At 46.2% G+C, this 13,119-nt stretch overlaps 1 protein-coding gene across 1 annotated transcript in view; it reads left to right on the top strand.

Moving 5' to 3' along the window:
- The first annotated feature begins 1,263 nt into the window (after positions 1 to 1,263).
- The window catches only part of PLEKHH1 (pleckstrin homology, MyTH4 and FERM domain containing H1), a 38,315-nt gene continuing 26,459 nt past the window's right edge, over positions 1,264 to 13,119 (top strand). The window contains exons 1-2 of the mRNA XM_021679517.1: positions 1,264 to 1,389; positions 12,513 to 12,575. Of these exons, the coding sequence (XP_021535192.1) occupies positions 1,264 to 1,389; positions 12,513 to 12,575 (189 nt within the window). The remainder of the gene's footprint in view (positions 1,390 to 12,512; positions 12,576 to 13,119) is intronic.

Below are 13,119 nucleotides of genomic sequence, written 5' to 3'. Positions count from 1 at the left end.
CCATTTCCCTGACTGGGCATATTATAGGTGTCTACTTGATTTGTTCTGAATTTGTGTGATTGTTTCCCAGAGACGTGTGGCATTCTCCAGAGGCTACAGCAGAATGTCTACCAATGTTTTGTTTGCATTTTAAAAATTAGAGTAAGAATCTGTTCCAAAAGAGGATGATTTGATGACAACTGACAGAATCCCAACTAAATAGAAAATTGTCAAGGAAAATCAAAGCATCACATTTTCATTCCATTTTTTCTCATCAAAAATCTATATAAGTGGGGGCACCTGGCTGGCTCAATCGGGGGAGCATGTGACTATTGATCTCAGGGGCTCAAGTTCAAGCCCCACATTGGGCATGGAGCCTACTTGGAAGGGAGGGAGAAAGGAAGAAGGGAAGGAAGGAAGGAAGGAAGGAAGGAAGGAAGGAAGGATTACTAAATAAATAAAATCTATATAGGTGTAGTAGAATCAGTACTAAACGGGAAACCACGGTTCTGCCTCCAGTTACCTATGTGATCTCAAATGAATCTGTCACTCACTTTAAGCATCCCCTAAACATCCATCATCCCCCCCTTATCCCTGCCCCATAGCCTACCCCATTTCCCTGCGTATTGATTAGCAATTGGGAGTACATGGTAATTTTGCAATTAGACTTTCCTAAGAGTTCCTTGGAAAACTCAAAGATCAAGGGATCTCTTTTATTTACCTTTGCATCTCCAGTGCCTAGAACAGTGTCTGGCATATAAATGTTTATTGAATGGATACATATTTGTTAAATGGATAATTGAATGAAAAACAAAGGAGGCCCTACTTTCTACTGCTATGAAAATGAGACTAGGGGGATGCCTGGGTGGCTCAGTCGGTTAAGCGTCTGCCTTCAGGTCAAGTCATGATCCCAAGGTGTTGGGATCAAGTCCCACATCGGGCTCCCTGCTCAGCGGGGAGCCTGCTTCTCCCTCTGCCTGCCGCCCTCCCTGCTTGTGCTCACTCTCTGTTTCTCTCTGACAAATAAATAAATAAAATCTTTTTTAAAAAAAATGAGACTAGGTTCTCCTTACAGTTTCTCAGATTTTGTGATTCCCTGAGTTTGCTCAGCTGGCTTACGATGGAACGGGACACACTGAGCTAAGAAAAGTGGCCGTGGCAATGACTCACTCACCTCCCCAGCCCTATTTTCTCCGCCCTCCTCCTCACACACTTACTGCTCTTCTCCTCTCCCTGTGTGCTGCTTCCCAGGCATCCCTGGAATAGCCAGAAGTTGACTCCATCATGGCGGAACTCAAGGTGGAGACCCATGCCGGCGTGGACTGGCAGAAGCGCTGCCTGGCCCTGGAAACCCAGCTCTTCCGGTTCCGCCTGCAGGCCAGCAAGATCAGGGAGCTGCTGGCCGACAAGGTGAGTCTTGGGGAGCTAACCAACCTCCCTGCAGAGGTCAACATCAGACAGGGCCAGAGTGAGAGAGGGAGAGTTAGGGAAGGTGAACTTTCTGCTGCTGCTTTTTTTTTTGAGGTATTAATTTTTAATCCAAGTATATTTGACCCATAAAATTATATAATTTAAGGTATACCACACATTAATTTGATGCATTTATATATTATAATATAGTTGCCTTTGTAGTAGTAATTAGCACTTCTATCCCATTACATAATTGTTATTTCTTTTTAGTGGTTGGAATAATGAAGTTCCAGTTTCCTAGCAAGTTTGATGATTATAATGCAGCGTTATTGTCTATATTTACCATACTGTGTATTAGATCCCTAGGGCTTATTTACTACTCCTTGCAGGAAGGTGAACTTTTAATAAGATACTTTCCACACATGCAAAATGAAACCCAGGGTATTTTTTTTATTTTTAAGTCCAAAATCAAAGCAGCTTACTAAGCTGTCATCTTGCATTCTTTCCTGCTCCAGAGAAATGATAGAAATCTTCTTGGTCCTCTGTTACCTCTTGGGTCAACTGTAGCTCTTATTCCCTTAATATTTCTTTTTTTAGTGTGGGGAAGGAAGATGTTTTAGGGGAGAAGAGGGGAAATTCCCATCCTGCTGTCACCGTCTATTAAGTATAGGAGCCTATGGAAGGCAGCCTGGTTTCCTGATGTTAAGGACACAGGTTTTGGAGCCAACTAGCTCTGCCACTTACTGGCTGTGTTACCTGGTGAGTCCCCTCACCTCTAAGGCAGGTACACAAATGTCTGCTTTTCAGTTATTTTGAGAATTATGTCAGGTCACATATATAAAGGTTCTGGCATGGAGTATGGGAATGATTATTATCTTTATAGGCTTGGATGGGCTGGTCTGCGAAACTGACCACCATTTGTAATGTTTCTCTGGGAAGATGCATTCCAAACAGCTGACTTTCAGAAGCATTTTTGGAGCATAACCTACCTGGAGAGTAGAGACCTATACTATATATATATCTCAGTTGAATCAACTCTTTTCTTTCTAGTTTTGTTTATATCATCCCTCTGCTTACCCAACCCTTCTTTCATAGGACAAAAGTAAAATTCAGTCCACTCCTCTCCAAGTAATGTCAAAGTCTGGTTAGTAAAGCCTGAGGAAATGGCCTGTTTTATTGATAGCCCCACAACCTGGAGTCTAGGAAGACAAGTTATTGGCATTACCTCCTCATTTCCACTGCCGAGTTCAGGCCCTGGACCAGCCTGAATGCCAACTTTGGGTCTGTTGGCATTGCTGTCTCCTAGTTCAGGCTTCGTAAAACAGAGACCGGCAGGTTCCTGTGGCTGTGGTTCAGGTACTAAGAGAAAGGGTAGAATTCGGCCACCTTAGGAAAAGGAAAGCAGGTCTTAGATAGTGGTTCTCAAAGGGTGGTCCTGGGGCCACCACCCATGCCAGAAACCTGGAGTGCTTATTAAGCATGTACATTTCTGGGCCCCACCCCAGTCCTCCTGGCCCAAGTGTCCCAGGGGTGCAGCTCATAATCTGCATATTTAACAGGCTCCCAGAAATTAGTTTTGTACACGGTGAAGTTTGAGAACCTTGCCTTAGGATATGTTACTGGGGGAGGTGTGGGAAGGAAGGAAAGGATAAGTAAGGGTCTCCCAGCTGGTTTAAAACACATCTCAGAGGAAAGAGACTTCTGTTCCTAGTGATCAGAACCACAAAATAACCTTTAAAAAAAAGACCTCTATGAAACACCTAGAAATACTGGAATAAATATTTAAAATATCCTTCTCAGTGCAGAGCCATGCACTGAAGAAAACAGGAGGAGTCCTCGGGCAAAACGAAGAGGAAAAACCTAAGTGGTACTCAACTCAAGCATCTCAGTGGGACAGGCTGTGTGACTGGCCTCCCTGTAGTGATGAGAGGTTTGAGGTTTAATCTGTGGAGACAGAGATGAGGTCTGGCCCGTTGGAAGCTGGAGCTGAAACTGAAACTTTCCTGTAAAGTCAGGACTATCAAAGTACTTTACCGTAAATAAAAAGGTAGACAAGGAAAAGAAAATCATCTACCAACACAGGGAGATGACAGAACAGCTTCTCATGCTTAGCCAAGGCTCTGGGCAGAAAAAATAAAAGAAAGCCAAGAAAAGTACTCCCTGAGAGTCTGATGATGGTATTGGTTTAGCATTAGAATTTATACTATTTGTGTGGATCAGGAACCCTAAGTTCTGGGCCAGTGATACCTCTCAGAGACCTTGTAGGAATAGACAGAGAACCTCTCTGGAGAAATAAGATCTCAACCCAGATCACATGGAATCCTCACATTATCCCATAGTAAACCCAAAGTAAAGATGAATATATGATCCAAAATGACTAAATGCTTGAGAGAATGATCTGTCCTGAGTTAGAGTCCACATACACAACTAGATCCCACAAGAACTTCGAATAAAGAATTGTTGGCAAGACACCGTAAAATAAATGAGTTCAAAATTATTGAAGATGTAATGAAGTAATTGAACATGTGAGACAAGAATAAGACACAATTCAAAAAGATCAGGTAGACTGGAAAAAGAACCAAATAGAACTGCTAGAAGCAAAACATGTCTTCACTGAAATGAAATGTTCAACAGATAGATTAAACATCGGATGAGGCACCATCGAGATGAGCTTAATGAGTGGAAAGATGGAAAGATGGACCTGGGGAAACCGTCCCCGATGTAGCACAGAGAGAGAAAGGCCCAGAGGCTGAGACATGGACGCTAGGATGACAAGATCCTATAAGGTCCCAGAAGTGGAGGACAGGATGAAGGAGAGACATTACTCAGAGAGACAATGGTTTAAAAATTCCCAAACTTAATGAAAGTTGTGAAGCCTCACATTTGTGAAGCAGAATGAATCTAGGCAGTATACATTTCTTAAAAATCTGTGCTGACCGTATGAGCTAGATTATAGTTTGGCTGCCATAAGAAAGAACCCAAAAACACAATGGCTTAAAACCGGCAGTTGTTTATTTCCTTCTCATGTAACCTCTCAGACATGAGGGGTGTGTAGTCCTAGGGTGATGTCAGCTGCATGGTTGAAGAGGGTTCCCGTGATGGCCACATTCCACCCTTCCCTTTACCTGTGTGACCCGGGGGTTCCATTCATTGCTTCTTCTCACATCCCATTGACCAAAACTTATTCTCACGATTGTTCCCAGCTGCAGGGAAGATTGGAAAGTGTGGTCTTTATTCTGGATAACGATGTGCTCAGTTAAAAGTTGGAGGCTTTGATTTGTGTGAGAGAGGAGAGAACAGATACTGGGGAACAAGTAGCAGTCTTAAGCCTGGAATCTAAGTCTAGAATAATGATAATAAACAGAAACAGAGTATGTAACTTTCAGATCAGTAGAGTAGGGAAATGGAATAAAATCTATGAAATCTAGACCAGGAAGAAAAACAAGAATATTAAAAAAAAAAAAAAAAGGAATAAATAGAAGGCACAAAATGCAATGGTAGAAATAAATCCAAATGTATCAGTCACAGGAGACATACATAAGAATGTCTTGTCACATACAAGAATGTAGCATTGCTATATGAAAAATTAGAAACATCCTAAATGGTTATCAACAGGGAAGTGGATAAACATGCTGAATATATTTGTACAGTGGAATATTACATTGCAGGTAAAAATGAATCAGGTGAGCTACATGTATAAATCTCAAAAACCATGGGCGCCTGGGTGGCTCAGTTGGTTAAGCGACTGCCTTTGGCTCAGGTCATGATCCTGGAGTCCCAGGATCAAGTCCTGCATTGGGCTCCCTGCTGGGCAGGGAGTCTGCTTCTCCCTCTGACCCTCCCCCATCTTGTGCTCTCTCTGTCATTCTCTCTCTTTCAAAACAAAAACCTTAAAAAAAAAAATCTTAAAAAAAGAAATCTCAAACACCAGCACTGAACAAAAAAGATCAGGAGGACATATAGAGAACAATATGGTTTATATAAAGTTTAAAACCTACAGGACAGTCTATCTATCGATTAGGGGTGTAGGCAAATGAGGTAAAATGTAAACACAACCAAGTGTGGGGTAGATGCTAGAAGTGAAATTGAGGAGTAGACTGGGGCCTTCACCTCTCTGTAGTGGCCCATTTCTTAAAAGATGTTGGAAGCAGAGAGGACAGAAATTAAGATTTGGTGAAGCTGACTGGTGGATACATGTTTTAAAATATTATTCTCTATGTGTTTTCTGAAATATTTCATAATAAAAAATGTCTTCAAGTGCCTTCCTCCCCTATTTCCCAGGGTCCTTAAACACATCAATAAACACACCTTCTCTCTCCACAGCCCCTTGGGTCTCAGTAGGTTGAATTTTTGTAGGATCGGCCCCATCTTCTCTTCCAGGCTGCCTTTGATTGTCATGTAGCTGGAATGCCCTCCCATAAAAAGGTTGGGCGCTCAGAGTGTGACTTGGGTAAAGAAAGGGGAAGCAAAAAAAAAGGGGGGGGGAAGCATGTAGACATAGGGCAGAAGAGACTGGGGTGCAAAGGGAAGAGGGTAGAGAATAAAATCTTGACTAGGACTCACAGGCTGGAAGAATTAAGGAAGAGTACCAGGACATTAGCCCAACACAGAGCTCTTGGCAGGAAACTTTAAAAGCCATAAACACCATGTTGCTCAATGTCAGGGCTGCTCCTGTCACCTGCAATCATCCCCAAACCCACAGGACAGGTTCAACAGTTCACTTAGAGATTTTCCCCAGTACATCAAGGTAAGTTTCAGATCACGGGAAGAGATGACTCAGGTTTCTCAGGAGAGCTCGTGCTGGGGCCAAGCCCAGGTCCTGTCTCTGTTGCTGCTCCTAGAGCTTACTAGTTAATCATCACCAGTACCCTCCTACACGGGGTGAGCCAGGTCAGCTGGGTCCCTCTGAGCAGCCCTGTCGCTCAGCCGCCGGCCCGTGCGGATTGCACTGCCCGGATGACTGATGGCCGCTCACTCACTGCTGGCTGTGATGCAGGGCAGGCCAAGCCTGGGTGCTTCCCAGGGGATCGGCCCTTCCTGGGATCAGATACTACCCACGGGCTGTGAAGGCTTGGAAACGTGCCCTTCCTCCTTCCGCACCCCACAGCCTGCTCCTATCCACCTCCCTCTTGCAGAACTGCCATTCTGGGCACGGAATGATCTGTGCTAAAAAGCAAATTTTTCTGAAAGAAAAGATGTCAAGGTTACCACATAATCCCTCGTCTAAGGGGGAGGGGGGGGAGGGGAGGGGAAACAGTATTAGACCTTTTTCTGCTGGTTCACCTCACCAGGCCTGGTGTGCTGTCGCCATGGACACCCAGACTGCGCAGCCAGGTGAATTGTGGGTGTACTTTCTGTCCAGGACAGGAGTCGAGGGAATGGCTGATGCCGTAGAGTTCACATCTTGCTCTGCTTCCTGGGAGCCGTCCGCCCCCCTCCCCCAACCCCCACCCGCACCCCCAGCCGGCTCTCTTCCTTGCTGTGCTGAAGAAGTCACAAAGGCTGTTCAGATCAATTCAAAACTTGATACTGTTCTAGGAGGCTCTATAGATGGTATGAAAGTCCCTTGGATTTTTTCTCCTTCTTGCTAAACTTGTGCTTCAGTTATCCCGTCAGGAAAGTGGGAGTGTAGTAACCATCCACAGATGAGCTCTCTACAGTAGGAATGACCATGACGAATACATGGCATCAATATTAGAACTAATTTTATTTATTTACTCTCCATCTGCTTCCAAAAGGGATTTGAGTGGATTTATTGAAAAGAAGAAGTAATGTAATGAAACATCCCTCATTTTTTAGCTTGAATATTTTTCACTGAAGCAGCTTTTTCCCAAGACCCGTTCCAGTAGGATTGTGTGCACTTCCTTGTTTCTGGAATTTCTTACTAGTTCTACAAACCAAGATTTTGAAATGCAATAACTCAGTTTTACATTTATATACCAAAAATGTGTAGTTCAAGACTTTTTTTTTTGGACATATAAATGGTTCAGTTCAGGCCCCTTAACAGTGACTGTCGCTTCTCCCCCCTCAGACCATGGATTGTACAGAGGCGGTGGTTCTCTGTAGGCATCAGCTTCTCAACGTATGGATAGAACACAGAGGCCAGAAAAACATATCCTTTACATACCTTAGAATTTACGAAAAGGCCAGGTACTGGGAAAGGAGAGTACTAGGGTTGTCAGGACTAGTTGGAAATATGTTGAAGTCTGCATACAGTCATCACGGAATTGGCCTTCGCTGACAGATCCAGTTTGCTTTGGGAACAGATACCTTCTAGAACTTTTATTCACTGTGTATGATCCTGTGTGTGTGTGTGTGTAGAGGGAGGGAGAGAGAGAGAGGCTTTTTATTCTCCTAGCTACCTATTTTTAATAGGGTCCACTGTAGTATTTTTCTGGAACCTTAGTATTGAAAGAGCTCTGTAACCCTGTGAAGCCATTCGAGAAGCTCTGTGCTGATACGGGCTTGGCCCCACAATGTATCCCAGAAGCTTTGCTATGCTTTGCATCCTGTGGCCAGGCTAGTGTTTTTCAGAGAGTGGCTGTGGGCCTCCCACATCGGGATCACCTGAGATTTTTCTTTCCAAGCACATTCCTGGGTCCGTGCCTCAGGGTTGCTAATTAGAACCCTCTGTGGGCAAGGCCCAGGAATCTGCCTCGAGTAAGCTCCATGTGGGGCCTTACACCCCTGACAGTGAGATCTACAGGCACAGACTCTGTCCACGGCCTTGCCTCAACCTCATTCAGCTGTCCTTCTAGTGGACATCTTAAGCCCAATGTGCCCCAGAGGAACAGGGGAACCCACAGAGAAGACTCGGAGCCCTTTCTCTCCTGCCTTTTCTGTAGTCAGACACCAGGGCAGCCCCACGGTGCTGTATTTTAAATATTTGGGACTAAACATAGGATTTGAATTAAACAAAAGATCCAGTGAAAAAAGAAAAAGTCGAAAGCCATCGTCTTTAATAACCGAGTTAGAACCATGTAATAGCTAAAACGGGGGGTTGTTACTCACACACTTGCAGGTAACTTACGTAAGTGAGACAGGTGGGTTCTGGAAAGGACTCAAGGGAACGTGCTGGAGCAAGAGGAGGAAGCCAGTTATTGCCGTGAGAAAGTGGAACCCTAGCATGTCCAGATCTTCTGAGTTTTCAAGGGAAGCTGGAAGCCAGGGATTGTGTGTGGAATCTCAGTTTTTACGTGACACGCGAGATTTGGATGTGAGAGGCACGGCGGCTAACAGTGCAGTAGACTCTGGAGCCAGCCCTCCTGGGGGGAACCCTCGCTCTGCCTCTTAGCCACGGGGCCTGTTAGCGACGCTGCCCAACCCCTGCACACAGCAGCACTAATAGTAGGACGAGCTCCTTCCCATTGGGATGAAGATTAAATGAGTCGACACGTGTCGAGTGCTTAAGCCAGTGCTGGACACGCAGCCAATGGCCTTGTTTAGTTCTGTCTGTGTCAGCTAAATGCCCCCAGCACGGTGGGTCGTACAAGACGCTCTGCAGGCGAGAGCTGACAGCCTCAGGCTTGAAGCCATTCTTGCTCTAGGTGGATCATAAGTGGGACAGCTGTATAATTTATCATCTAACCCAGGACACTCTGGAGGGAGAAAAGAAGGCTCAGTTAGTAATTATTGTGGGACAACAGGGGAACACCAGACTGTCCCAGGCAAACTGGTCTCCCTGGTCCTCCGTGTCATCTCTATGAAAACCAGCAAGGAACTTACTGTCAGCTTCTCCGTAAGGGCTGCGTTGTGTACCTGAGCTCTACGAGAGGCACCTCGTGTGAGTCTTCCCGGCAACCCTAGGCGGTGGAGACTCGTTATCTTTTTTTCCTGGTAAGGAAACTGAGGCACAGCAGTTAAAGAACTTACCTAAAGCCACACAGTGGTAAAGCCAGTCAGGTTCAAGCCTTAGTGCTTCCCTGTACCAGAGCAGTGGTAGGAATGCGGAGCCCCCTTTTCCAAGGATGGCTGAGCCCCAGCAGGTGCAGCGCTCGGCTCAGGCCACCGCTCTGCTCACGGGACTGTGCCGGGAGCGCACTGGAGGGCCCACTGCAGCTGCTGCCCTGGGGCTGCCATTTCATAGCGTCATGAGCGTAACAAGGAGCTGTGCACTCGGGGATTAAGCACCAGGTTGGCGCCAAATGCACGTCATCAGGTCGCTTGCGGCCAGTGCCAGGGCCCCTGATTTATGAGTCTCGTGTGCCGGTCACAGCTGGTGGAAGTGAATCCGCCTCAGAGCCACCTGCCTGAACCCAGCACCTCCTTGGCCGGCGCATCACCCCAGGCCCACGGACTAAAAGGACAGCTGAGGACACGGCCCTAGGGAACCTGCTTAGAGGAGAAATAGAACCCAGATGAGGGGTGGCCCTGTATGCAAGTGTAAAGAACAGTCTGCCATCGTGAAAAGTATTGATCCTGGCATTAAGTGAAGTTCAGAAACTCTAAAAATGACATTCCAGCGCAGACACACCTGGAGTACTCCCGGGGCAGTGGAGAAAACGTGCGTTCGTGAAAACGGGAAGATGGTGTTAAAAATATTCTTTTCAAACAAGGATGGCAGGATGTTGGTAAATGTTGGACAATAGTGATGGATACGTGGTCATTAGACTCTTCTCAAAAACGTTCCAGATGTTTGAAATGTTTTCAGTGTTCAGGAATTAGTTTTAGAGGAAAAAAAAATATTCCAGCATAAAGGCGAATACAAAATGCTTTGAGTTTTTAGTGTCCCTGCCGGGCAGGTAAGAACAGCTAGAGGGTCGGCAGCAATACGGGGACCCAGCGGCTGCCAGCCCAGGCTGGGAGGAGACCCCAGGCTCTGGAAGGTGCCTTCTGTTCCATTTGCTTTAGTGATAGCGTACTTTATTATTTTTTTAAATTAGCATATGAAGTATTACTAGTTTCAGAGGTAGAGGTCTGTGATTCATCAGTCTTATATAATACCCAGTGCTTATTACAACACATACCCTCCCCAGTGTCTGTCACCCAGTTACCCCATCCCTCTACCCTCTCCACTCCGGCAACCCTCAGCTTGTTTCCTGAGATTAAGAGTCTCTTATGGTTTGTCTCCCTTTCTGATTTCATCTTGTTTTATTTTTCCTCTCTTCCCCTATGATCCTCTGCCTTGTTTCTTAAATTCCACATATGAGTGAGATCATATGATAATTGTCTTTCTCTGATTGACTTATTTCATGTAGCATAATACCATGTAGTTCCATCCACGTCGTTGCAAATGGCAAGATTTCATTTTTTGATGGCTGCAGATGTGCGTGTCTGTGTGTGTGTACCATACCTTCTTTATCCATTCATCTGTCAATGGACATCTGGGCTCTTTCCATAGTTTGACTATTGTGGACATTGTTGGTTAGTGTACTTTATTATTTTTTTTAAAAGATTTTTATTTATTCATTTGACAGAGAGAGACACAGCGAGAGAGGGAACACAAGCAGGGGGAGTGGGAGAGGGAGAAGCAGGCTTCCCGCCGAGCAGGGAGCCTGATGCGGGGCTCGATCCCAGGACCCTGGGATCACGACCTGAGCCGAAGGCAGACACCTAATGACTGAGCCACCCAGGTGCCCCGGATAGTATACTTTAAAGGGACTTCTAGTAGTAAAATCTCGAGGGGAAAAAATGCTCACTGTGTTGTCAATAACAGAGTGATTTCCGGCCCTGAGCAGTGTCATTGACTGCTCTTGGCCCAAGTAGAAATGCCCAGCTGGGCAGTAGGACTCAAATACAATTCTCTTCTTCACTCTACCTTGGTTTCTCCATCCATAAAACAGGAAGACAAGTTTCTCTATCAAAAGAGTTTGAAAATATCAGACAGTTGTTACAGAAGGTTATGAATATGAGTGATCATTTCCTATGGAAATCCCATGTCTTCTGAGCTACAGAGCAGATGTTGAATCTGAATGGTCCAGCTGAAGGATAATCTAGGGAAACTTGTCAGGAATCCAAAGCCTTCCTATTCAATATTTCACTGTATTTTTATTTATTTTATTTTTTAAGTAACCTTTATACCCAGCATGGGGCTCAAACTCACGATCAAGAGTCAGATGCTGTCCTGACTGAACCAGCCAGGTCCCCCTCATTGTATTCTTTAAAAAATTAAATGCTTCCGGGGTGCCTGGGTGGTGCATTGGTTAAGCATACAACTCTTGGTTTCGGCTAAGGTCATGATCTCAGGGTCGGGAGATGGAGCCCCACATTAGGCTCTGTGCTGAGCGAGGAGTGTGTTTGAGCTTCTCTCTCTTCCTATCCTGCTCGTGATCCCTCTCTCTTTCTCTCAAATAAATAAATAAATCTTATTTTAAAAATGTAAATGCTCCCAGCAACTGTATTAGAGATGTTTCTAAGGTGGGCCAAAACTCCAACTCTGTCTAGCTTAAGCAAATGGAATTAATTTGGAGGATCCTGGGCCAGCTCATGGAACTGGAAGAATGACCTCACCAACCATGACTTGGTGAAGTTTATGCACGATCTCCCATGTAGCCCCCTGGTTCTTGTCTCTGGTCTCTCGATCCCAGATGTCAGACTCCTGGGGACAGAGAACCTGATTGGCCCAGTCAGGGTGGGCAGCGTTATATAGTACTAATGTGTCCTGAGCCTCTCTGTTTAAGATTAAAGAAATCAAATAAGGTGATGCCTGTTAATGCCATTTAGAGTCAGAGATGTCCGTGATAAGGGATAAATATTTGTCCCCAGCCAGTGAGCTGTCCTTGGGTGGGAAGGAACATTCTCTTACTGCTGACATGGCGGCTCACGTGGGAGCGTGTTCCACGCCAGGCACGTGGTGAGCAGTGGCAGGGCCCTGCCTGTGACCTGGTGCTGAGGAGGCCGAGGGCTGAGGGCAGCATTGCCTCATGAAGAACGTCCCTACTACCTGCCTAGGTACCCCACGCACGGGAGAGAGGACAGCAGCTCTAGGCTCACCTGCCCCCTAAATTTGGGATGAGGGAGGGTTGCCATGAAAATCTTTGCCCTGACACCCTTGAGCCACCGTTGAGTTGGCAGTTTAGCCTGGCCTGTGTGGAGCGCCTGCACAATTTGCTCACTTTGCCCTGAGGCCATGGTCGTAGTAGGGACACCCCACCTACATTTGTCCTTCCTCTCTGGCTGAGCAGATGCAGGAGCTGGAGCAGAGGCTGCTGGAGGCAGAGCAGAGGGCCGAGAATGCAGAGACCCAGGTAACCGGGGCAGGGGATGGGCGGCACTGTGCAGCAGAAACGGCTGTTGGCCTTCCCTTATCCTTCCCAGGGACACACACGCACGTACTCATCACCCCCATCAGCTCCTCATGGGGACATGGAAAACCAGCAGTCACATGTCAGTTCTCCTGAACAAATTAATTCAGGTGCACGGAGCTCTCTTTGGGCACAAAGGGGTCTTTGGGGAAGGGTTAGTGCATGAGCAGGTGGCTGGATTAGTCCAAATAGGCCAAGTTATGCTAAGGTAACAGGTCTCAGCAGCTTATCCCATTCAGTTCTCAGTCGTGGTGCCTCTCCATTGAGGGTTAGCTGGGGATTCTGCTTTCCACGATGGAGCTCTCCATCTTCTGCCTGGACCCTCTGGAACAGGCAGCCTCCTTGGTTGCCATGGCAGGGAGAGAGCTCTTAAATACCTCAGTCCAGAAATGATGAGGCACTCCACTCGGACCCATTGACTGGAGTGAAGTCCATGGCCATCTAGCTACGAGGGGACTGGGGCAGAACGAGAAGCACAGGGACATTC

Source organism: Neomonachus schauinslandi, chromosome 9, assembly GCF_002201575.2.
Source record: "Neomonachus schauinslandi chromosome 9, ASM220157v2, whole genome shotgun sequence".
Taxonomy (NCBI): domain Eukaryota; kingdom Metazoa; phylum Chordata; class Mammalia; order Carnivora; family Phocidae; genus Neomonachus; species Neomonachus schauinslandi.
This window is presented reverse-complemented; position numbering and strand designations above follow the sequence as displayed.